Source organism: Chiloscyllium plagiosum, unplaced genomic scaffold (genome assembly GCF_037043375.1).
Source record: "Chiloscyllium plagiosum isolate Xiang-an unplaced genomic scaffold, Cpla_swu_hap1 HiC_scaffold_36, whole genome shotgun sequence".
In the NCBI taxonomy this organism is placed as follows: Eukaryota; Metazoa; Chordata; class Chondrichthyes; order Orectolobiformes; family Hemiscylliidae; genus Chiloscyllium; species Chiloscyllium plagiosum.
Window position 1 is genome coordinate 3,507,446 of NW_028270174.1, and position 24,845 is coordinate 3,532,290.

The 24,845-nt window shown below is 45.0% G+C and overlaps 1 protein-coding gene and 1 long non-coding RNA gene across 9 annotated transcripts in view; one reads left to right on the plus strand and one right to left on the minus strand.

The window, feature by feature from the left end:
• Positions 1 to 1,300: 1,300 nt before the first annotated feature.
• Positions 1,301 to 24,845, plus strand: part of LOC122539534 (cyclin-dependent kinase-like 2) — a 63,112-nt gene continuing 39,567 nt past the window's right edge. For 7 of the 8 annotated variants that reach the window (XR_015753296.1, XR_015753297.1, XM_087979877.1 and 4 more), the window contains exons 1-3: positions 11,348 to 12,103; positions 16,775 to 16,969; positions 18,035 to 18,213. Coding sequence is in view for 6 of the 8 variants with exons in the window: in XM_087979877.1 (XP_087836003.1) it covers positions 11,936 to 12,103; positions 16,775 to 16,969; positions 18,035 to 18,213 (542 nt within the window). In the remaining 2 variants the exon portion in view is untranslated. Of the gene's footprint in view, positions 1,423 to 11,347; positions 12,104 to 16,774; positions 16,970 to 18,034; positions 18,214 to 24,845 lie in introns of those variants that run through there. The other variant, XM_087979878.1, reaches the window with a different exon arrangement.
• Positions 13,281 to 23,713, minus strand: LOC122539535 (uncharacterized). The gene is made up of 3 exons (XR_015753298.1): positions 23,612 to 23,713; positions 16,925 to 17,021; positions 13,281 to 14,450 (listed from the first exon to the last, which is right to left on the minus strand). It is a non-coding gene; the product is annotated as an uncharacterized LOC122539535 (long non-coding RNA).

Consider the following 24,845-nt stretch of genomic DNA (forward strand, 5'->3'; position numbering starts at 1 on the left):
TTTGGAGGGTCGGTGTGGACTTGTTGGGCCAAATGGCCTGTTTCCACACTGTCAGGATTCTAATTCTAACTAGGGATGGGCAAGAAATGTTGGTCTGCCCAGTGATGCCCACATCCTGTGAATCAATAAAATAAAATATGCTCAGTTGGACCAACTTTGTAATTCAGTTTACTTTTTCTGTTTAAGTTCAACTCTTAAACATTCTTTTGTGGGATGTGGTGAGAAATGCCAGGCAAGGGTTGTTGTATTGCCTGTCCCCAGTTCACCTCGAACTGAGTGGCAACCACATCTGCTGTGGGTCAGACCGGGTAACGATGGCAGATTTCCTTTCTTCAAGGACATTAGTGAACCTGATGGGCTTTTTACAACAACTCGTCTTGTTGTCATGGTCTCCATTACTGAGAGTAGTTCTTTATTTTGTTCAGTTAGTTTAAATTTCCCAAGATGCGGGTCGGGGAACCATCCCACAATATTCACCTGGGCCTGTCAATGATAAACCCACTCCCCTATGGCCCCATCTCCCAGAAAGTTTAATTTTTCAGCACTATCAACAATGCCTTGAGGGCACAGTGCCAAGTAATCTCGTTCCCTACACTGGTTTCTGGTGCCCGATGGGTAGTTCTAGTATTATCCACAGGAAGTTTTCAGCATCTCTTTCATTTCAATTCTGTCCTCATCACTAACTCAGTATCTGTTTGCAAAACAAATCTCACCTCCCAAATATTTACAAGGGAAGTGGAACAATTAGTCCTGGAGTATTAAAAAAAATTTCATCCACTATGTGGTGCTGCAGGACAAAAATCTTAAAATTACATCCTAAATCTGAACAAAATGATACAACGGAAGTCACTGTTTGCTAACACAATGTGCAACAGCTGTCCAACGTGGGATGTTAAATCATTCAATCGAGTGAAAAGTACCTGGTGAGAATAAATAGCTCAGTTGTTATCAGCTTCGAGGTTAACGTCCCACTGATGGCTTCACTGTTTAACAACTGAAAGGTTGAAGCAGATGGAGCGAGCGGAGGGGTTGGTTGTGCAGATCTGAGCATCACATCACCCACAGAGTCACTGGTTGCTGTTAGTAACCTCCAGGAACACAGACTACTTTTTCTTTGTGCCTGTGTATGTGTGAGATTGGGTTCTAGCCAAGGGGTCTGGCAGCTGTCTGCTGTCCTTGTACTGCCCTCCCTCATACTGTCTGAGAGCTCATTCACAGTTGTCAGACAGCTTCAGCTCCAGAGAATCCCCACTGTACACACACTGCTGTCTCACTCGGCTGATGACAAGGAGCATTGAGCAGACAGAGAGGTTCACACTGACAGAGAGAGAGACCAGGCTGAGCTGCACTGACAAGGATTGTGTTTCGAAGATTAACATTGTGCACTAACTCTGGATTGCTGGGCTGATGGGATTTGTGGAGGTACAGTAATAAAGTTTAATGAAATTAATTTGTGAAGTAAAAAGTCTAAACTCATGGGAAGGCAGTTGAGTGGAGAGGGAAGAGGAAAATAGTGCTGCAGAATTCACCTGTAGAGATATATTAGAGCCAAGAGGTTAAACCCCTCATTCAAAAGGGATTTCTGAGACTCAGAAATGGTCCTGGGAATAATTTAATGTGCACTTTGTTCATTGGAAAATAAAACTGAGCAGATTAAATCCTGTCACCTGGAATTTACCAACATTTTTTTTGTTGACGGACTTTGCTGTTAGGAGAAAGTGAGGACTGCAGATGTTGGAGATCATCCAGCATCTGAAAATGTGTTGCTAGAAAAGCGCAGCAGGTCAGGCAGCATCCAAGGAGCAGGAGAATCGACGTTTCGGGCATGAGCCCCACTCTAATCTACACTCTGGTTTCCAGCATCTGCAGTCCTTGTTTTTACCCAAGTACCTTATCCCAGAACGTCACTCCGAATGCTGTACTGACTGAGGGCAGTATTGTCAGTGGGAAGTCTATGGAGTGAGACGTTAATGAGACACCTTCTTTTGAGATGGTGGTATAACATTAGGTAGTCACAATTTTGAAAGATTTGGTGTTCTGGCAATATTTCTCTCTGTATCAATATCACAAGGGCAGTTCATCTGGCCATTATCAATAACAGCTGTTATTCCGATATTACACTTGCAAAATATTTCATCATCAGTCAAGATCTTTGAAATGTTCTGAGACTGTGACAGGGGCATCACACAAATGTACAGCTTTCCGGAGTTCTGAGCAAGGCTCACAGCAGTGTCAGAATGTTACGTCTCTCTCCTCACGCTGTGGCTAGACCTGCTGAGCTTCACCAGCAATATTCAGTCGGATTTCTTTCTTTCTAGACATGGCTCATTGTTGACTTTGTAAACCAGTTTAAAAGAACAGAGATTCCAGGAAAATGTAACATTTGGAAAATTCAATATTTAAACTCAGTTTTTTTTAAAACATGGGGAAATTCAACCAAAATGTACAGGCAATGGTGTTGACCCCAATGTCACATTGTTCAAACAGCAAAGTCCTGAAAATGTGGTGCTGGAAAAGCGCAGCAGGTCAGGCAGCATCCAAGGAGCAGGAGAATCGACGTTTCGGGCAAAAGCCCTTCATCAGGAATAGAGGCAGAGTGTCTGAAGGGTGGAGAGATAAATGAGAGAGGAGTGGGGATGGGGAGAAAGTAGCATAGAGTACAATAGGTGAATGAGGGTGGGGATGAAGGTGATTGGCCAGAGAGGAGGGTGGAGGTGGGTGGGGGAAGGTAGCAAAGAGTACAATGGTTGAATGGGGTTGGGGATGAAAGTGATAGGCCAGAGAGGAGGGTGGAGTGGATAGGTGGGAAGGAAGATAGGCAGGTAAGACAGGTCATGGGGACAGTGCTGAGCTGGAAGGTTGGAGCTGGGGTTAGGTGGGGGAAGGGGAAATGAGGAAACTGGTGAAGTCCACATACTTGGGTCCCGTCCTGGGGAAGTGCAGCCTACCTGTCAGATGCTGAGCTGTTAGTGTTGGTTGCCTGAGTTGGAAAATGCTGGACTGTAATCAGTTTCTCAGGAAAGAGTTTCTGCAGTTGGTTAGTTATTAATGTAGCAGCTCATTGTTGACTTCTACTGACGTGTTCAAAACAATTGCTGTGTTCTTCCTCGGGCCCAAACCTCCTCCTGACAAACAGGATTGTCAGCCTCAGGCCAATGCTGGTGTCATTCTCACTGAGAAGAGTTTGAACTGAGAATGGCTTTGGGTCATTATCCAGGGTCCAGGATTAAATGGCTGCATCACCAAATCAGAGACATCACTTTGAACAACAACAGAATCGGCCTGTGAGGAAAGTACTCAGAACATGTGCCCGTGCGTTGAGTTACAAGGTGTTATTGTCTGTAATTCCATCAAGCTGTCTATCACAATAACTCGGGCTGTGTTTGTGTGAGGAGTTTTTGACTGAGTGACTAACTGGAACATGTTTCATCATCACATCATGGTCACCTGCACATTACAGCGTGGTATGATGATTCTATTCAAAAATAATCACAATCTCACTCACACATTCCTTCAAAATGATGAATTCTAGATTTCTAAATTTGAAGCTGATTTCTAAGTGTCCTCTATTTGGAAGTGTTAAACTCATAAGATCTGGCTGTGCCTCAAATTTCCATTTCTCCTCCTGGTGTTCAAACCCAATGCTCACCTTACCACCCACTCTCCCTGTAACCTCCTCCAGCTTCACAACCCCTGCATGCTTCTGTGCTGCACCGTTTCTGGCTTCTAGAACATTCCAAATGTCAATCAATCTGCCATTGGTAGCCTTATCTCCAGCTGCCTGGAGCCTGACTTCTGGAATTATCTGCCCTTAGTCTCTCCGTCTCTCTATCTCTGCCTCTGACTAGCATCGTAGAATATCTAACTGTGTAAAAGGCTTGTAAAGCCATACATCAAAGTTTTAAATTTGTTCTTTTATCACAGGGTGGATGAAACATGCACACATTATCCTGGTGATTCTAACAACACACACTTGTTCTAAATAGTGCAGCTTACGAATCACCAGTGCAGAGAACTTACATTACACAGAATGTCACCAAATTTACAAAGAAAACAGATTTTTCAACTCCATTCATCAATTTGGGTGTAAAAATAGAAATTCTTGGAGAAACGTAGCAAGTCTGACTGTGCAGAGAGGAACACTCAACTTTTGAGTCCACCTTTACTTTTCCTTGGAATTGAACTAACAAAAAAGACTCAGAACACTCACTCCGTTTCTCTCTCCACAGGTGCTGCCAGACCTGCTGAGTTTCTCCAGCTTTAATGGTTTTTATTTCAGATTTTCAGCATTTGCAGAAATTTGCATTTATTTTAAACATTGTTCAAATTAATTGACGTGATGTGAATGTCATTGTCTGGGCCCAGCATTTACCACCTGTCCCGAGTTGCCGCTTGAGAAGGTAGGGGTGAGCTGCCATGGAGAACCTTATCAAATGCCTTACTAGAGTCCATGTATATGACATCAACAGCCCTTCCTTCATCTATCAACTTGATCACTTCCTCAAAGAACTCTATTAAGTTGGTAAGGCACAAATTTCCCCGCACAAAACTATTCTTTTCTAAATATAAATAGATCCTATCTCTCAGTACCCTCTCCAGCAACTTTCCCACTACCAACGTCAGGCTCACTGGTCTGTAGTTACCCAGAATATCCCTACTACCTCTCTTGTACAGAGGGACAACATGAGCAACCTTCCAGTCCTCTGGCACCTCATAAAGTCATAGAGTCATAGAGATGTACAGCATGGAAACAGACCAGATATCCCAACCCAATCTAGACCCACTTGCCAGCACCCAGCCCATATCCCTCCAAACCCTTCCTATTCATAGACCCATCCAAATGCCTCTTAAATGTTGCAATTGTACCAGCCTCCACCACTTCCTCTGGCAGCTCATTCCATACACGCACCACCCTCTGCGTGAAAAAGTTGCCCCTTAGGTCTCTTTTATATCTTTCCCCTCTCACCCTAAACCTATGCCCTCTAGTTCTGGACTCCCTGACCCCAGGGAAAAGACTTTCTTTATTTATCCTATCCATGCCCCTCATAATTTTGTAAACTTCTATAAGGTCACCCCTCAGCCTCTGACGCTCCAGGGAAAACAGCCCCAGCCTGTTCAGCCTCTCCCTATAGCTCAAATCCTTGTAAATATTTTCTGAACACTTTCAAGTTTCACAACATCTTTCCGTTAGGAAGGAGACCAGAATTGCACACAATATTCCAACAGTGGCCTAACCAATGCCCTGTACAGCCGCACATGACCTCCCAACTCCTGTACTCAATACTCTAACCAATAAAGGAAAGCATACCAAACGCCTTCTTCACTATCCTATCCACCTGCGACTCCACTTTCAAGGAGCTATGAACCTGCACTCCAAGGTCCCTTTGTTCAGCAGCACTCCCTAGGACCTTACCATTAAGTGTACAAGTCCTGCTAAGATTTCACTTGTATTTAAGGATGCCACAAAGATATCTGTCAGGGCCCCAGCTATTTTCTCTCTCGCCTCCCTCAGCAACCTGAGATAGATCCCATCTGGTCCTGGGGATTTGTTCACCTTAATAACCTCTAGCCTACCCAACACATCTTTCCTACTTATGCCAACATGATCCAGACTAATCAAACTTCTATCTGTAATCTCAAGATTCATCATGTTCCTCTCCTCAGTGAACACTGATGCAAAGTAATCATTCAGAATCTCACCCATTCTCTCAGGTTCGGCACACAGCCTTCCTACATTATCTTTTTGTGGACCAATCCTTTCTCTAGTTACCCGCTTGCTTCTTATACAAGAATAAAATGCTTCAGGATTCTCCTTGATTCTGCTCACTAAAGCTATTTCATGACCCTTTTAGCACGCTTGATTCCTCGTTTAAGACTTGTCCTACTCTTCCAATATTCCTCCAGGGCCTGTTCTGTTCTCAGCTGCCTAGACCATATGTATTCTTCCCTTTTCCTCTTGGTTAATCGTACGATTTCTCCTGTCATCCATGGTTCACGAATCTTGCTCTTCCTATCCTTTGCCTTCAACGGGACATGCCTATCCTACACTGCCATTAACCTATCTTTGAAAGCCTTCCACATTTCAAATGTGGACTTTCCTTCAAATAGCCTTCCACATTTCCCAGCTCCTGCGTAATTTTGATATAATTGGCCTTGGCCCAGTTTAGCACTCTTCCCTTAGGACCACTCTCTCCTTTATCTCCGAGTATTCTAAAACTTACAGAATTGTGGTCACTGTTCCCAAAGAAATCCCCCACTGTAACTTCGACTACCTGACCTGGCTCGTTCCCCAGTACCAGGTCCAATATGGCCCATTCCCTTGTTGGACTATTGACACACTGCTCTAGAAAACTCTCCTGGACGCTTCGTACAAATACTACTCCATCCAGACCTCTGACACTAAGTTTATCCAGTCAATGTTGGGAAAATTAAAATCTCCCATCACCACTACCCTATTGCCTCTACATCTATTCATAATCTGTTTACCTATTTGTTCTTCTACCTCACGCTCACTGTTAGGAGGCCCGTAATACAGCCCCAACAGTGTAACTGCACCCTTCTTATTTCTCAGCTCCACCCCAAATGCCTCACTACCCAAGACCGCCATAGTGTCCTCCTTTAGCACAGCCGTGATATCGTCCCTGACCAGCAATGCAAGTCCACCCCATCTTTTACTTCCCTCCCTGTCCTGTCTGAAGCGTCTATATTCTGGAACATTCAGTTGCCAATCATCATGCCCTTCCTTCAATCAAGTCTCTGTGATGGCAATAATGTCATACTCCCAGGCTCCAATCCAAGCCCTAAGTTCATCTGCCTTACACACTATACTCCTTGCATTAAAGTAGATGCATTTCAGGCCACCAGTTCTTTTGTGTTCACCTGCTCTCTACCTATTCTTCCCTTTATTAGTGCTATCTTCATGATTCTTACAGTCTCCAGTCTCCACCTCGTTGCCGACTTGTTTTCTCTTCTGGTTCCCAGCCCCTGCCACATTAGTTTAAAACCTCCCCAACAGCAGTAGCAAAATCTCCCCCAAGGACATTGGTTCTGATCTGGTTCAGATGTAGACCGTCCCTTTTGTAATAGTCCCACCTTCCCCAGAACCGGTCCCAATGTCCAACAAATCTGAACCCCTCCCTCTGACACCATCTCTCAAGCCATGTGTTCATCCTGCCTACATTTTCATTTCTACACTGGCTAGCACGTGGCACTGGTAGTAATCCCAAGATCACTACCTTTGAGCTCCTTCCCTTTAACATCTCTCCTAGCTCCCTGAATTCTTCTTTCAGGACCTCCTCTCGCTTTCTACTTATATCGTTGATCCCTACATGCACCAAGACAACTGGCTGTTCACCCTCCCCTTTCAGAATGCTCTGCAGCCGATCAGTGACATCCCTGACCCGAGCACCTGGGAGGCAACATACCATCCGGGAGTCCCGTTTTCGGCCGCAGAACCGCCTGTCTACTCCCCTCACAGTAGAATCCCCTATGACTATGGCTCTATGAGTCTATTTCCTGCCCTTCTGAACAGCAGTGCCCACCACGGTGCCATGATCCTGGCAACTGCTGCCCTCTCCTGGTGAGCCATCTCCCCCAACAGTATCCAAAACGGTACGTCTGTTTTGGAGGGCGATGACCGCGGGGGACACCTGCACTGTCTTCCTACTCTTTTTCTGTCTTTTGGTCACCCATTCACTGTCTCCCTCAGCAATTCTAACCAGCGGTGTGACCAGTTCACTAAACGTGCTATCCACGACCTCCTCCGCATCGCGGATGCTCCACAGTGAGTCCATCCGCAGCTCCAGAGCCGTTATGCGGTCAAACAACAGCTGCAGCTGGGCACAGGTCAGCCATGTCCCTAAGCTCCCACATCAAGCAAGAGGCCTCAGGGGTCTGAGGTCCCCTGCCATTAGAAGCTTAGCTTTACATCAACTAACTAAAACCAAACAATGCACTTAAACATATGATAAAGAAAGATAAGAAATAAGCCTTACCTTACAGGGTCTTTTTCTTCCGGTTAGAGGAGGGAGGTGGGAGGGAGATACTACACGTGTAGTATCTTGGGTTTAGCCACTGCCCAAATATAATTTGAGCCCTTACCTTCCCGGCAGCCCTCTCTTCCCTCCTCCTTCTCTCCTCACCGCTCTGGCAAAATGGAGAGCAAATGTGATGAGACTTTTTGGGAACAAGGTTTCTCCATTTCAATTGGTCACAAGACCAGCTGCCCCAGATCTTTGATCTCTTCAGGGAGGCTCTGAGAACATTCCCAAAGTGTTTCCACGATTCATCCTGGGGAGGCTCTCACCTTGAGCAGATTCCATGGAGAGCAGTTGATTCTGGAATCTGATGTCGGACTCGCGAGTGACATGTCCTGCCGTGAGGAGCTGGTTTGGAATGTTTCCCGGCTTTGGGAGGGGCCATTACTCTCAGACTGTGCTCACTGCCACTGAGATTTGGTCAATCTTGGAATGCTCCAGTACGTGGTAGATCACCCCAATCCCTGAAGCTGATAGGAGCACGGAATTGACTACTGCCCAGTTAACAATATTATGGATCAGGCCAGACCAGACCAGACCAGACCTGGTCAGGATATATTGGGAAGGTAGCCTAGAGCCTAACTTTTTCTTATTTTAAAGCTAAACGTAAGGTTTTGCATTTCAAATGCAATTCGATTGATCACACTACTCAATGTTAAACAAAACACATGTAATTCATATATGATCATTTAAATGCAAAAACAATTAGAGGAGTTAGCTTAACTGTTACTCTATTGGAAAACTTAACAGAATAATAGTTTATTACTAATTAACTGTTCTAATATAATAACGTTCCATAAACACACCCCTTGGCAAAAGTCCAATTCAGAAAAACAGATTGTCTCACATTAAACTCCAGCTGCCCAGGAGTGAAACAGTAAGAGCACTTGGAGAGAGAGTACATTAGGGAGAGATTTACTGCAGCAACAGACCCAGCAACAATTGCTGCTGAGAAACCACAAAACTAAAAACCCTGCGTCTGTGACAGCTTGACCACACCCATTCTGGCTGCTTCTATTGGCCCAACTTTTTAAAGAAAACTCCCAAGATCTCACAAGCTGTTTACTCTAGTGGTTCTGTGGAGAATGCTTGGTACCTCTGCCTTGATACCTTCCTTTAGAAGAATCAGGACGAAATAGACCTCTTAAAGCCACAGTATTTTTAAAAATTCATTCACTCACTGCCCATCCCTATTTGCCCAGAGGAGAGTTAAGACTTACCCACATTGCTGTGGGTCTGGAGTCACATGTAGGCCAGACCAGGTAAGGATGGCAGATTCCTTCCCTAAAGGACATTAGTGAACCAGATGGGTTTTTCCCAACAATCGACAATGGATTGATGGCCATCATTATTCACTTAATCTTGTATTAGATTCAAATTCCACCATCTGCCATGGTGGGATTCGAACCCAGGTCCCCAGAACATTACTGGGGTCTCTGGATTAACAGCACCTCCCTGCATCACCGTAACCAGTAACCATCACCTCCCCCGATCTCCTGATCCTCAAATACTCTTTCCATTTGGCAATCATAGCTCACACATGTTAGAGGCAATGGCAGATTTTCTATATCACAACAGTGACAATCCTCTGAAACTATCTCATTGGTTGAAGAGTGCTTTGAGGTATCTGGAGATCATGGAAGATGTTTCAGAAATATCAGTCTCTCTTGTTGCCTTTTTAACTGCTCCAGTACCATAACGTACAACCACTCAAGGTGAGGGCAGTCTCTACATTGTCCCCAGTCTCTGGAAAACTTCAGGATGTCTCTCCTCGATTCCCGGTTTGATTAATTTGTCACCATCACCATCCAAGGATATGCAGGTTAGGCTGGATTGACCATGGGAAATTGCCCCATAGTGTCCAGGGATGTGCAGATTAGGGTGGTTAACCACAGGAAATGCAGGGTTATAGGGTAAGGTCTGGATCTGGGTGGGATGGTTTTTGAAGGCTTGGTGCAGGCTCGACTGGCCGAATGGCCTCTTTCTGCCCTGTAGGGATTCTATGATTCTATGATCTTCTACCAATGTGCCTTCACTCTAGTCTCTCTCACAAACAGAACTATGTCCTCCATGTTCATCTTATCAAATAATTTCTTAATGCTCACGACCTCGGTCAGAGTACACCTCAATCTTCATTATTCCAACGAGACAGCGGCACACTGTCAGCTCAATTGATCCTGAGACTTCCAGCTTCACCAGCCTCTGGGTATCCATTCTGATCATCTCTATTTACACATTTTCCATCTTCTTTAGAAGTATAAAATCAGAAAGCGACACAGTGGCTCAGTGGTTAGCACTGCTGCCTCACAGCACCAGAGACCTGGGTTCAATTCCCACCTCAGGCAACTCTCTGTGTAAAGTTTGCACATTCTCCCCGTGTCTGCGTGGGTTTCCTCCCACAATCACAAAGATGTGCAGGCCAGGTGCTAAATTGCCCATAATGTTAGGTGCATTAGTCAGAGGGAAATGGGTCTGGGTGGGTTACTCTTCAGAGGGTCGGTATGGACTGGTTGGGCCGAAGGGCCTGTTTCCACATTGTAGGGAATCTAATCTAATACTGCACACCACCCATCACGAGAATGGCTTGTCGTCTTGGGGAGCATCCAGAATCCGGGAGATTTTCCTCCTCATCTCTCTAACATCACTGGGGCATGTCCATCACCGTCCAATAAACAATACCTTATTGTGGAGAGCAGCTTATCCTCAGGAGAATACTGAGGCCTCACCTCTACCCTACCTCTTCCCAAGAGCCTTAAAGGAGGATATGGAGAGGAAACCTCCCCCATCACCAACACACTTTTCGAGGCTGAGCTTGTTAATGCTATATCACCGAAATACAAACATAAACACAGAGCAAATAGACACAGGAGTAGGCCATTCAGCCCTTCCAGCCTGCTCTACCATTCAATATGATCATGGCTGATCATCCAACTCAGTCCCCTTTTCCTGCTCTCTCCCTGCAACCTTTAGCCGTAAGGACTATATTGAGCTCCTTCTTGGAAACTTCCAATGTTTTAGCCCCACCCACCACCTGTGACAGAGAATTCCACAGGCTCCTCACTCTCTGAGGTTTTTAAAAATTTACTCATTGGACATGGGCCTCACTGGCTCGGCCCAGCATTTATTACCTGTCCCTAGTCGCCCTGTGAAAAGGTGGGGGTGAGCTGCCTTCTTGAACTTACCTGCAGTCTGTGTGCTGCAGGTAGATCCACAATGAAGAAATTTTGTTTGATTTCTGTCGTAAGTGGCCTCCCTGTATCCACAGAATGTGACTCCCCTCCCTCCGCCCCCCAACCCGCCCAGTTCTGGATTCCCTGCTCATCAAGAACATCCCTCTTGTGTTTATACTGTCTACTCCTGTTGGACTTTTAGCGGTTTCTATGGGAATCCTCTCTCATTCTTCTAAACTCCACTGAATATAGCTGGCACAATCGCTCGGTGGTTAGCACTGCTACCTCACAGCACCAGGGACCTGGGTTCAATTCTAGCCTTGGGTGACTGTGTGGAGCTTGCACATTCTTCCTGTGTCTGTGTGGGTTTCCTCAGGATGCTCTGGTTTCCTCCCACACCAAACTTGTGCAGCATAGATGGGTTGGCCATGGGAAATCCAGGGATAGGGTGCTCTGAATGGGATGCTGTTTGGAGATTCAATGGGCTGAATAGCCTGATTCCACACTTTAGGGATCTGTCAGTCCAGCCATCCTAGGAATTGGTCTGGGAAACGTTCACTGCACTCCCTCTGTAATGTGGTGCTCCAAATGTTTAATGTTTCTGCTTGATAATTCTAAATGTGTGAAATGAGCTGCAATGTTTAGCTTGTATAGTGGCAAAAGCCAGATTACATTTAAACCCTGAACTTTCACCTGAATGTTTGCTTGCTCACAGCAAACAGGAACAACATGGAGAAATATGAATACCTTGGTCTGGTCGGGGAAGGCAGCTATGGAATCGTAATCAGATCCCGGAATAAAGAAAACGGGAGAATTGTTGCCATCAAGAAATTCTTGGAGGACGATGATGACAAAATGGTGAAAAAAATAGCCATGCGGGAGATTCGGTTATTAAAGGTAATCTACCTCACACGCTGTCAGATTATAACCTGACAGCAATACTGACTGACTTTCCTGAGATAGGCAAGGGCAGAATGAGTTTCTCTCTCTCTCTCTCTCTCTCTCCCTGAGGCAGGGTCTGAATCCACTGACAACATCCTCTGAGATAGCGGCAATATGAGAAAACCTTTTCATGCAGCAAGAGGTTAGGGTCTGGAATGCAAGCATCTTCCAAACCCATGACCACTTCCATCCAGAAGGACAAGGGCAGCAGGTACATGGGAACACCACCCCCTGCAAATTTCCCTCCAAGCCACCCTCTATCCTGACTTGGAAATATATCGCCGTTCCTTCACTGTCACTGGGTCACTCCTGGAATTCCTTCCCTAAGGGACATTGTGGGTCTACCCACAGCACATGGACTGCAGCAGTTCAAGATGGAAGCTCACCCCCACCTTCTCAAGGGGCAACTAGGGATGGGTAATAAATACTGGCCTAGCCAGCGGCACCCGCATCAAATTAGTGGTTAAAAAAACAGCAAATGTTTTTGGGGATACTCCTGGGAGTTAGTGAGTTTGCCCATGTTAAACGATCCACTATCAATCTTAATGAGGGGTAATTTGTTTTAGACATGAGAATGCATTGTATAAGTGCAAGAATCCTATTAAAATACAAAGATCAACAATTACAGTGAAAAGCTGGTTACAAGACAGGCAATGTAATTGTGGTTGAGGTGAAGATTGAATTGGAACAAGGATGTCCCATTCAGTCACATTCTCCAGAAGCAGTCTGATATCTCTCCAAATATTACGCTCATATCAGCTTCAGATAATCCAGGCAAGCAAGGGTTTCATTTCTAAGGAGAAAAAGGTGTCTTTTCTTACTGCTCCTTCTGCTGAGCCTGCTTCTAACTGTATAAATGAGTTATCATCCAGTTATTTACCTGAATGTGGAGTAATTATTTTAATATGTAAACGATTCTTCAGAGTGGAAAACATTGGTACCCACAGTTACAGGAGCGGTGCAATTAGCATTTGAGCAGCTCTTTTCTGAGTTGAGTAGATTTCTCTTTCTGAAAAGATTATACAGATTCATGACAGAGTAACTGTTACAGCTCTGCTACTGGGAAATGAAGTCTATTGTTCTACAGTTACTGCAGGCAGTTCATCTGCCATAGTCACTGACAGATACAGGCAGGGATTGTAAAGATAGTCTGTAACAACAGACTTCCTGGTGTCCCTTCAAGTTGTAAGTCTGAATTGCTAAGATTTTGCTAAGGCCTCCAGTCACACACAGTACACTTTGTAATCTTTGTTAATTTCCTGAAGGTCAATCTGGGAAAATGATCAGTCGATGAATCCATGTTTTTATTTCAAAGTTGGTGACATGTCAGCGCCTGAGACCACGTCACTGGATACAGTTTACATGTGGGAACAAAAACAGAAGTTGCTGGAAAAGCTCAGCAGGTCTGGCAGCATCTGTGGAGAGAAAGCAGAGCTGCTGTTTCAGGTCCATTGAGCTTCCTCAGAACTGTTCTGAAACATTAACTCCAGCAATTTGTTTCTGACTTACAGTGTCCACAGTTCTTTCAGGTTTTGTTTATATTGGGATTTTCTTTCTAAACGTTTACATAAGCAGTTAAATGTTGGCGTCAAAGTGTGAGTCAGAGTTTTCATGGAATCTGTTACAGGATTTTCTGCTAGTTCTTGCAAAGCTGGACAATGTTGGAGATGTCCCGTTTATTCCTCGCCCTGTTCCCAGGGAGAAAGATGGCCTCCAGTAGCCTGTAAGCTGAGGGACTGATGGTTTGGTCAGGGGTTACAGGAGTTTCACTTTGTAAACAATGAGGGAAAGACAATGTGCTGAGATCAGACAGCTATGAGTCTAGTTGTTGTTGAGTGAGGCGGGAGAAGGCAGCACATTCAAACCTGAGCACTGCAGCCTGTGGGAATGCTCTCAGTACAGCAGATAAGGAGTTAAATCCAAGCTCTGTCTGTCCCCTCTGCTGGACGGGAAAGGTCACATTGACATGACTTTGGGGAAGAACAGGGAGTTGTCCCCGCAGTCCATGCAAACATTTATCAACGTCATAAGTGGCCATGATCACACTGATGTTTCTGAAGGTTTCTACAAATTAATCAGCTGCTACATTAGAACGGATTGGTCTTTAAAAAGAACTTAGTTGGCTGTAGAGTGCATGAGATTTCCTGCGACTATAAAAGGTGGTAGCGAAATTGAGGACTCTCTTTTCTTGAGGAGAATTTGGCAGCGATGGTGTTTCCTGTGACGCTGTTGCTGTTGTCCTTCTTGTGAGTAGATGTGAAGGCAAGTTGGATCTTAAAATTCATCCGGAGACTCCACAGGTCTGGCAGAAAGAGAGAGAGAGAGAGAAAGATAAAAACAGAGTTCATGGGTCAGACTGACAATCTTTCACAGAACTGACCGCTCACTGCTTTATCATTGATTATCATTGCTTTATGTCATAGGTAAGGATCTATATCCATGGTGTTTTCAAGTGCAAAAACCATTCCAGTGTCAGCCCCTAATCCTGAGAGAGATCTGGGAGTTCAGGTCCATTGTACCCTGAAGGTTGCTGTACAGGTGGATAGAGTGGTCAAGAAGGCATTTGGTATGTTTACCTTCATCGGACAGGGTGTTGAGTATAAGAGCTGGCAAGTCATATTAAAATTGTACAAGACATTGGTTTGGCCGCATTTAGAATACTGTGTACAGTTCTGGTCGCCACATTACTAAAAGGATGTGGACGCTTTGGAGAGGGTGCAGGGAAGGTTTACGAGGATGTTGCCTGGTATGGAAGGTGCTAGCTATGAAGAGAGGTTGAGTAGGTTGGGATTGTTTTCATTAGAAAAAAGGAGATTGAGGTGGAATCTGATTGAGGTTTACAAAATCATGAAGGGTATAGACAGGGTGGATAGAGACAAGCTTTTTCCCAGCGTGAAGGATTCAATAACGAGAGGTCACACTTTCAATGTGAGATGTAGAAAGTTTAAGGGGGATACACACGGTAAGTACTTCACACAGAGGGTGGTGGGCCTCTGGAACGTGTTGCCAGCAGAGGTGGTAGAGGCAGGCACGGTAGATTCATTTAAGATGCATCTGGACAGATGCAAGAGTAGGTGGGGAGCAGAGGGTTACAGATGCTTAGGAATTGACTAACAGGTTTAGATAGTAGATTTGGATTGGCTCAGGCTTGGAGGGCCGAAGGGCCTGTTCCTGGGATGTAAATTTTCTTTGTTCTTTAATCCAAAATATTCCAAAATCCTGAAGTGACTTGGTCCCGTGTATTGGAATTGAAATTATCGAAGGGAAATTAGAAAACCAGACACTGAATAGACAGGTTTTGAGATATCTAACAAAATATGGAGATGGAATACACCCACATATGAATCAGGAGCTGGCCATTGTAGGCCATTCAGCCCATCCAGCCTGTTCTACCATTCAATGAGATCATGGCTGATCTGGCTGTGGCCTCAACTCCACTTTCCTCACTGAGCTGTCCCCTCCCCCTACCTCTCCCACCCCATGATCTGGGAGTCACCCAGAGTACTGTGTCTGGTTTTGGTCTCCTTACTTGAGGAAAGATGTAATTGTATTGGAGGCAGTTCAGAGAAGGTGCGTTAGATTAATCCCAGAGACAAGGCCTGTCTTATGAGCAGAGGGTGAGCAGTTTAGGCCTATATTGGGTGGAATGAGAGGAGATCAAACTGAGGGATATAAGATGCTAAAGGGGATTGACAAAATAGACATGGGGAGGGGTAAGGTAGGGCAATCTAGAATGAGAGACCATAGGTTTGGGATAAGGGGAACAGACTTAAACCAGAGATGAGGAGGAATTACTCCACAATTGTGCACCTGCTCAGGGATTGTTTAATCACTGAGTATTGAGAGACCCTATCAGGAACTCAGCATTGCAGAGATAGTCTGACATTCCCCCTTCATTACTGTAATCCACTGGATAACTAAGATAATGCACCATTACATCAGGACAGCCCTTTGAGACAAAGTTAACCCGAAGTGAAGGTTAATCCGATGAAAAATGTTTTCACGGCTAAATTCCCCTTTTGGTCGCAGGATTGGATTACTCCTTCAAGGCAGCATGGACTCTTTCTGTGCAGTTTGATTTTATGACATTTGTAAAGATGAAAATATTAACTGATGGATAGTTAAGTGGAGCAAACTTGTTTCTTGTTGTACTGTTAATGATTCTGACAGTCTGTTAAATATGTACGAGAGCTCTGCAGGAGTTTTAATGAACAGGCTGGTTAATGTGTGGTTGAAGTTATTTTAATTTCTTGGTTAAATGTGTTCATGTTCAGTTGGACAAGCCTGAACAGGCTTTGGAATGCAGATTGCTTGTTGTTTAGCTTTTTTCATTGACAACGGGGTTGGTTGCTTTGTTGGGATGGTGTTCACTCAGTATTGTGGGGTTTCTTTAAGATGATTCACTTTTCATTCTATTTATGGTGCAGAAGTAGGCCATTCAGCCCAGCACCATGCCAGTGTTTGTGCTGTACATGAATCTCCCCCTTCCCCCTCAGCCTGCAGTCACTGTATCCTTGGAGAGTTATCCTGGATTGGACTGGAGCTGTGGTCACGTTTCGCAGCTGGCTGGGAAATTGCCACAGGACAAACTGTTCTCTTTCCCCCCCCCCCCTCACCCTTTAACAGCAACTGCGACACGAGAACCTGGTCAATCTGCTTGAGGTGTGGAACAGGAGGAAGCGCTGGTACCTGGTTTTTGAATTTGTTGACCACACGTTGTTGGATGATCTGGAGCAGTGCCCAAATGGGTTGGAGTATGACAAAGTCAGAAGATACCTGATTCAGATCCTGCGAGGGATAGCCTTCTGTCACAGTCACAATGTGAGTAAGCTGTCCAAGGCTCCTGGTCTCGCTCCTCTGTCTCCGTATGACTCTGTTAGAGAACAGGCAAAGCTAATTGACATCTGGGGTTCTGATATTGTAAACAAATCACAAGTCACTCAGGGTCAATTTCAACATTGCACTCAAGATAGTTGGTCAATTCACTAGAATAATCTCTGTACCAATGTATAATGTAACTCCCCTCCTGACTCCCCAAAGCCTGTCCACCACCTACAAGGCACAGGTCAGGAGCATGATGATTTACTCCCCACTTGCCCTGGATGGGGGCAGCTCCAACAACACTCAAGAAGCTTGACACCATCCAGGACAAAGTAGCCCCCACCTGATGGGCACTGCATCCACAAACATCCCCTCCCTCCCCCACCGACACTCAGTAGCAGCAGAGTGTACTGTCTACAAGGTGCACTGCAGAAACTCACCAAAGATCCTCAGACAGCACCTTCCAAACCCATGACCAAGACCTGGGCGTTACTGTCATTCAGATTAACATATTCGGCGACGACCATAAAATCTACAGCAGATGATACAGACGCAGAGTAAAACTAGAAAGTGATTGAGTTTAAACATTAAGGGTATGATATGTGGTGATGCTGGTGGAAATGGATTTCAAATCCAGGGGCCCAGATTCATTTCCTGGGAATGTAGCTTCAAATCCGACCATAGTAACTGGTGATACGTCAACTCAATGTACAAATCTGGAATAGAAAGCTAGTCTCAGTGTCTGTGAAACTATAATCAAAGGTAATAACCCACCTAGTTCTATACTGTCCTGTAGGGAGGGAAACCAGCCATCCTTCCCCAGTCTACATGTGACTCCAGACCCACAGCGATGGGGGTGACTCTGAAATAGCCCAGCAAACCATTCAGATCAAATACCTTATCAGCGATACTCACATACCATTAAAAACAAGGACCTGTCTAAAGAGAGAAATGGTGTGCAGGAAGATAAAGGAAAATTGGCCAGATGTCTGAAGGAGGGACAATGGATTAAACAGGAATTGGATTTATTCTGTTTACTTAACTCTCACATCTGTTTCCTTTCAGATTATTCATCGTGACATTAAACCAGAAAACATATTGGTCTCTCGGTCTGGGGTTGTGAAATTGTGTGACTTTGGGTTTGCCCGGAGTCTGACAGCCCCTGGGGAGATGTACACTGATTACATAGCCACCCGCTGGTACCGTGCCCCTGAACTGTTAGTCGGAGACACCAAGTATGGCAAGTAGGTACTTCATGGTAAAGGAACCATCCAGAAACCTAATCACACAATACTGTCACTTTCGATAACAAACAAACTCAGAGAGAATGCTGGAGAAACTCAGCAGCTCTCTCAGCTTCTGTGGAGAGAGAAACAGAGTTAACGTTTTGAGTCTGATATGATTTTTCTTCTATCTCTTGTTCAGTATTAAATTACAAAGAGTGAGCTTGGAGGTAGTGAGTGGTATATCAAGTGAACAAACAGATATGTGAAGAGGCCATTCAGCCCATCAGGACTATTCCGCCATCCAATGAGTCTTCTGTGCCTCAAAACCATTTAACTGCCCTTCCTTGAATTAACGGAAATCTGCCAATCAGTTCTGGCTGCAATGACTGCCTCAGCATCTGGAGAATACCAGCTTAGCTCTCGTCTTTGTGAGAGAACGTTCTTCATTCTTAAACATCCATAACAAACCTAACAAGTTTAATGTTTTCCACCAGCCCCCTCAGTTAGATTCCCCCTCCCCGCCCGACCCCAGTAAATTAAACAATCTCTCTGCTTTTATACCACCGTTATTCATTTTTTTTGTAAATATTTTTATTGAGAAAGATTTTGAATTTTTTTACAAAATTAGAAAATTATCACAAAAAAGGACAGCAATCTTATAACAACAATAACAGTAAACTAAACCATTACTCTACTCCACAAACTATTTAGAAGAAAATAAAAGAATAAAGAGAAAAAAAACCTACGCAAACTACAATTCAATAAAAACTAAATCAAAAAACAGAAGCTAAATGAAACTGAATTGAACCAAGGCAAATTAAATTAAATTAAGTTACAACACTCAGCGCGATCCTAGTAGAGCTCCCCACCACCAGGAACATCAGTTGACATACCTGTATTTATTTGGGATTCTTCCCCCAGGAGCCCCCCGGCACCACCAGGCACAGCCCTCATGGCTACACAAAGGCCCTGACCAATATAGCCAACAAGTCTGCGTTTATATTGTTCAAAAAGGGCTGCCACGTCCTATAAAAACATTCTGTTTTCTGGTGCACCATACTCGTGAGGAAGTCCAGGGCGATGTGCTCCATATCTAATCTACGCCATCCCGAGAGTCCCGGGGGATTTTCCGACACCCAGCTCATCAGGATGTTCTTCCTTGCACAAAATGAAAGAATATTAAACAGTTCCTTCCCATGCACGTCCAAAAAGGGGAGATTCGGTGAACCCAAGAGGAGGGACACTGGATCTACCTTGACCTCGGTTCCCAAGAACCCTTCCAAGACACTAGCCATGGTGCCCCAACATCTACGAAGTTTATGGCATGACCACAAGCAATGAGTAAGAGTAACATCTGGTTTACATTTGGGGCACATTGGGGATGCTCTTGCCTTAAATTTCACAACCCACTCCGGTGCCAAATAAGCCTGATGGAGTATCTTCAGTTGCATAGCCTGCATCCTATTACAAATCGAAATCTTCCTTACGTTCTACCAAATATCCTCCCATGCCTCTGACGAAATCTCCACCTCCAATTCCTGAGTCCAGATTCCGCACAGACGCTCATTGTCCTTCGAAATACTACCTCCTAATAAATGATAGAGGGTGCTGACCGAGAGTGGACCCGTGGACCAAAGCATTGTCCTCTCTCCATCTGACTTATAGGGACTGACCATTAATGTAGTCTTTTTCTGGATAATGTCCCTAATCTGAAAATAACAAAAGAGGTCCCTCCTCGATAGTTTGCATTTCTGGCTCAACTGCTCGAAAGACGTCATGAGCTCCCCGTCAAATAAATCTCCCAAACAGGAGACTCCTCTCGACTCCCAGAGCCTAAAGCCAGAATCCATCGATCCCGGCCGGAATCCTAACATTCCTACAGTGGGAGTAAAAGGGGATGTTTTTTGTAAGTTGCCCTCACCTTGCTGCATCATTCTCCTTGATTTAACCGTGTTAAGGACACTCCGATTTCTGCAATGCTCCATAACTGTCCTCAACTTGTCCAGAAACAACAAATTAATGAGGGGCCATTCTGCCTGGGAGGCCTCGATATCCAGCCAGATTGACCGTGGTCCTGGCAAGGCCCAATCAGCCACATAGGATAATAGGGAAGTTATAGTAGGGATACTTCTTAAAGTCTGGAAAGTCCACACTCCCCAACCCCGTACCCCGCGGAAGCTGCAATTTAAAAAACTTAATAAGAGGCCGTCTGTGCCGCCAGATAAAAGAGCGGACCCAGCTGTTAAGCCTCCGTAGCAGCCGCCTGGGCAGCATCAAAGGGAGCATTGGCACGGGGAATAATAAACAAGGAAGAACATTCATTTTAACCAGAGCTATTCTGCCCAACCAAGATATCGGAAGGTCCTTCCAGCACCGAAGGTCCTGTCTTCTCTTCTCTAGCAACTGCACAGAGTTAGCTTTATGTAATTGATGGAAGGCCGGGGTAATAAAAACGGCTAAATACAGGAAACCTCCCTGTGACCATCTGAAAGGGAACCAGGTTCCAGCCCCAGGATCGGGTTCTCTAATAAGGCCCCCTACAGCCATGGTCTCCAACTTCATAACATTGATTTTATACCCCGACGAAGAATCAAATAGATTAATCACTTATATTAAACGGGGCACAGATACCGTCGGGTTAGTTAGAAAGAGAAGAATGTCATCTGTATAAGGGGTGATCTTATACCCTCCTGACCCCACCCCCAGGGCAGTTATATTGGGGTCCCTCTGGGTGGCCTCAACGGCTCAATCATCGATGTAAATAGTAACGGTGTCAGACCTTCTACCGTTAGTGAGAACAGTTGCCTAAGGGTCACTATATAACACTGCCACCCACCTGGCAAAAACCCCCCAAGACCAAACCGCTCCAGGATGTAAAAGAGGTACGGCCTCTCCACCCAGTCAAACACTTTCTCTGCATCCAGGGAGAGTACCAAGCCCGGAATCGACCCTTGCTGGCACACCCATATTTAGTACTGTCCTAATATTATTAGAGGACCTGTGACCCCCAAATAAACCTTGTCTGGTCCTCTTTTACAATGAAGGACAAGTCCTTTTCCAATCTCAACGGCAGCATTTTTGACAAAATTGTAAAATCCACATTTAATAACGATGTGGGCCTGTACAAAGTACAATCCTCTGGGGCTTTCCCTCTCTTGGGAATAAGAGAAATATTTGCTTCTCTCAGAGAGGATGGGAGGCAGTCCTGACTGTTCGAATAATTGTACATATCCAACATTGGCCCGGCCAGCGTGTTTATAAACTCCTTATAAAGCACGATCTGAAATCTGGGCTGAGCTGGGTGCTTTACCGCTCTGGAGCTGCCTCACCATCTCCTGTATCTCTTGGATTGTCAGAGGGGTATCCAAAGGAGATGCTCTGAAGTTACACCTGGGAGGTCCACGGTCTTAACAAAAGACTCCATCTTCACCAATCTGTCCTCACAGCCCTCTGGCCGGTATAACTCACAGTATCACTTCCTGAATGTTGTGTTAACCTTTTTGGAATCGCAATAGAGAGTACCAGCACACTCTCTGATGGCTGTGATAGATTGGGGGGGCACTCTTCTTTCTGGCCAAGTACCCCAGATACCTACCCGGTTTATCACCATACTCACCAGAAAGGAAATCTCCCTCTTTGCTGTCTAGGTGAGTGCAGCATTCAGAGCAGCCCGAAGGGCTGTAATCCGCTGCAATGTGGTTCCAGACGGTCTGTTAAAGTATGCTGTCTCAGCTGCCTTCAGCCAGCCCTTGAGCATACGCTGCTGCTCTCACTTCTGCCCTTTCTGAGTCACCGAGGAAGAAATAATCAAACCCACTGCATAGGCCTTCACAGTCTCCCAGAGCACCGACGATTACTGGCCGTACCTGAATTAATGTCCCAAAAAATTTTAAATTCCCACAAAAACTCAGTAAACTTGCTATCCTTCGGGGGAAAGGATCCATGTGCCAATGCCACAAGCCTGTCCCATCACCACTGTCCTTAATCTCTGCGTACACTGCCCCATGATCAGAAATGGCTGTGTCCAATTCTACAGGAAAGCACCGAATTCAAAAAGATCGATGGGGCAAAAAACATGTCAATCCTAGAGTAGTACTTACATGGGTTAGAGAAAAAGGTGTAACCCCTACCCTCAGGGTGAAGACATCTCCACACATTCACCAACCCCAGCTCCCTGTTCAGGTCCACCAGCTGCCTGGATTGCGGGGATATGCCTGTGAGACCCCCAGGCATCCTGCCCACCTCGGGGTCCATACGTCAGTTAAATTCTCCCCCAATAATTGTATGACGCACCCCAACGGCCATCAACCTAGAGAGCGCATCTGTTAAAAACTTGAGGGGGTGTGTCGGGGGCAATATACATTCAAGATCCCATACTCCTCTCCAAGTATTAATGCTTTAAGGATCATAAACCACCCAGATTCATCCTTAATTTGGTCTAACAGTTGAAGTGGGAGATTCTTCAGGATGAGTGTAGCAACTCCTCGACTTTTCGAATTAAATGATGAGGAAAACACCCAGCTGAACCCTCCCTGCTGTAACTTTAACGTGCTCCTTATCAGTTCGATGTGTTTCTTGCAGCACGGCTACATCGGCCCTTTCTTTTCTAAGGCTTGAAAGGATCTTTTTTCTCTTAATCGGTGAATGACTCTCCTTAACATTCCAGGTGCACCATTTAAACAAATGGTTAACCATATCGTCTGAAATAGTGCTCAGTGAAAACAGTAAACAGTTTGTATAAACTTGAAAATACAACTATGAAAACTACCAAATCAAAACTTCTAATAACTACTTCTACAATGAACTAACATAAAACACAAATAAAAGGAGACTTCCCCCTTGCCCACAGGGGGCGCTCATACTACCCACTAACCCCTCCATGGCTCCTTCTAGCTGAAGCTGAGCCCCAAACCCAGGTAAACAAAGTACAAAAAGTTACACACGCCTTACAGCAAGAAAATTAAAAGTGGACACTCAACCCGTCCCATCTATACTTTGACCCTTGGCAATCGTGGTAAAATAAACACCCCTCCCCACCCTCGGTCTTCCCAAACCTTCCACCGCCCCACCACCACCCACCCAACCCCTACTCAGAGAGAGAAACAAAAAGGGAATGATAGAAAAACAAAGGATAATGGGAGGAGAGAAAGAAGGGAGCAGAGAGAGAAAGAGAAAAAAAGGGAACCCCACTTGTTAAAAAAACAAAACCAGGAATACCAGGCAAACTACAGAGAAAACGAAGTGAACACTATTGTCCATATTATTCGAGCGAGCCACTCTATTTTAAAGTGTCCGGGAAGCCCTTTGCCTTTTCCGATGAGTCAAAACTAAACACGGACCTTCCGTGACTGAAACATAATATTGCCGGATATCTTACAGCGTACGGAATTTCCAAGTCTCTCAGTTTCCTTTTTACCTCATCAAGGGCCTTCCTCTTGCAGCTCACAGCTGCAGAAATGTCTTGGAAATATATAATTCTTGATCCTTTGTAAAGCAGAGCCTGTGGATCCTTTCCCAGTGCTCTCATAGCTTCCAGCACTATTTGTTTACCTCTGTAGATCCAAATTATGGGGCACAGAATGTTCCCATCTTCAATTACCTTCAGTATAATGTGCTCACTGGGCAGTGCCCAGCTCAGTTCCTCTCTGGCAATAGATTACACTGGATCCCTGGGGAAGATCTGTTTCTGTCTCTCACTGAACTGGGAGACACCAAGAGTAATGTCAATGAAAATGATACATTGAACTACATTACACATCACACTTTATATCATGTTCCAAACTAGCCTGGTTACCCTGAAAGAATCTGGGAATAACAGCTCAGGGTTTCCCACAATCCCCATTCCGTCTTGAACCAGCTCACATCTAGTCTCGACATACTTCGGTATTTGCGACCAGCCCTGTCTTTTTCACTTACTCTATCCGACCCTTTCAATCTAACCTCACTGAAGTTTCCCTGTGCCTTGGAGATCACTCCCAGCTTCTCCAGTCTCTACACATGAACTGAACTGCACTGGACTAAGTGGGATATCTGATGAGGAAAGTTTTGGAGAGACTGGGCTGGTTTCCACTGGGGTTTTGAGAGTGAGGGGTGATTGGATTGAAGTGTATAAGATCCTGAACAGTCTTGACCAGGTGAGTGTGAAAAGGATGTTTCCTTTAGTGGGTGAGTCCAGAGCCAGGGACATGGTATACAAATCCTGGTTTGCTAAGACGCAGATGAGGAGAATTTTTTTCTGTCAGACTTTAAAACTCTCTGCCTCGGAAGGAGGTGGAGTTATTAAATATTTTTAAGGTGGAGGTGGATATATTCTTGTTAGACTGGGGAATTGAGGGCTTTCAGGGCGTGGATGGGGAAAGTGCAATTTAAAACACAGACACCGCATCCGCGACCTTACTGAATGTTAGAGCAGGTGTGAGGGGCTCCTATCTCATGCTTGTATATTCCAAGTCCCTCATTCAGGGTGCCTAATGAACATCTTCCACACACTCCCTAAGGTATGGGACCTGCAGAAATGATCTCAATGCTCCAGGTGGAACAAGCAAATTATATTAAAGTTTAGTGTAACATCCTTGTCTTTGTACTTGCTGCCCCTTTAATAAAACCAAGGAGCCATACATTTATAAACAGCCTTAGGAACTCATCTGATA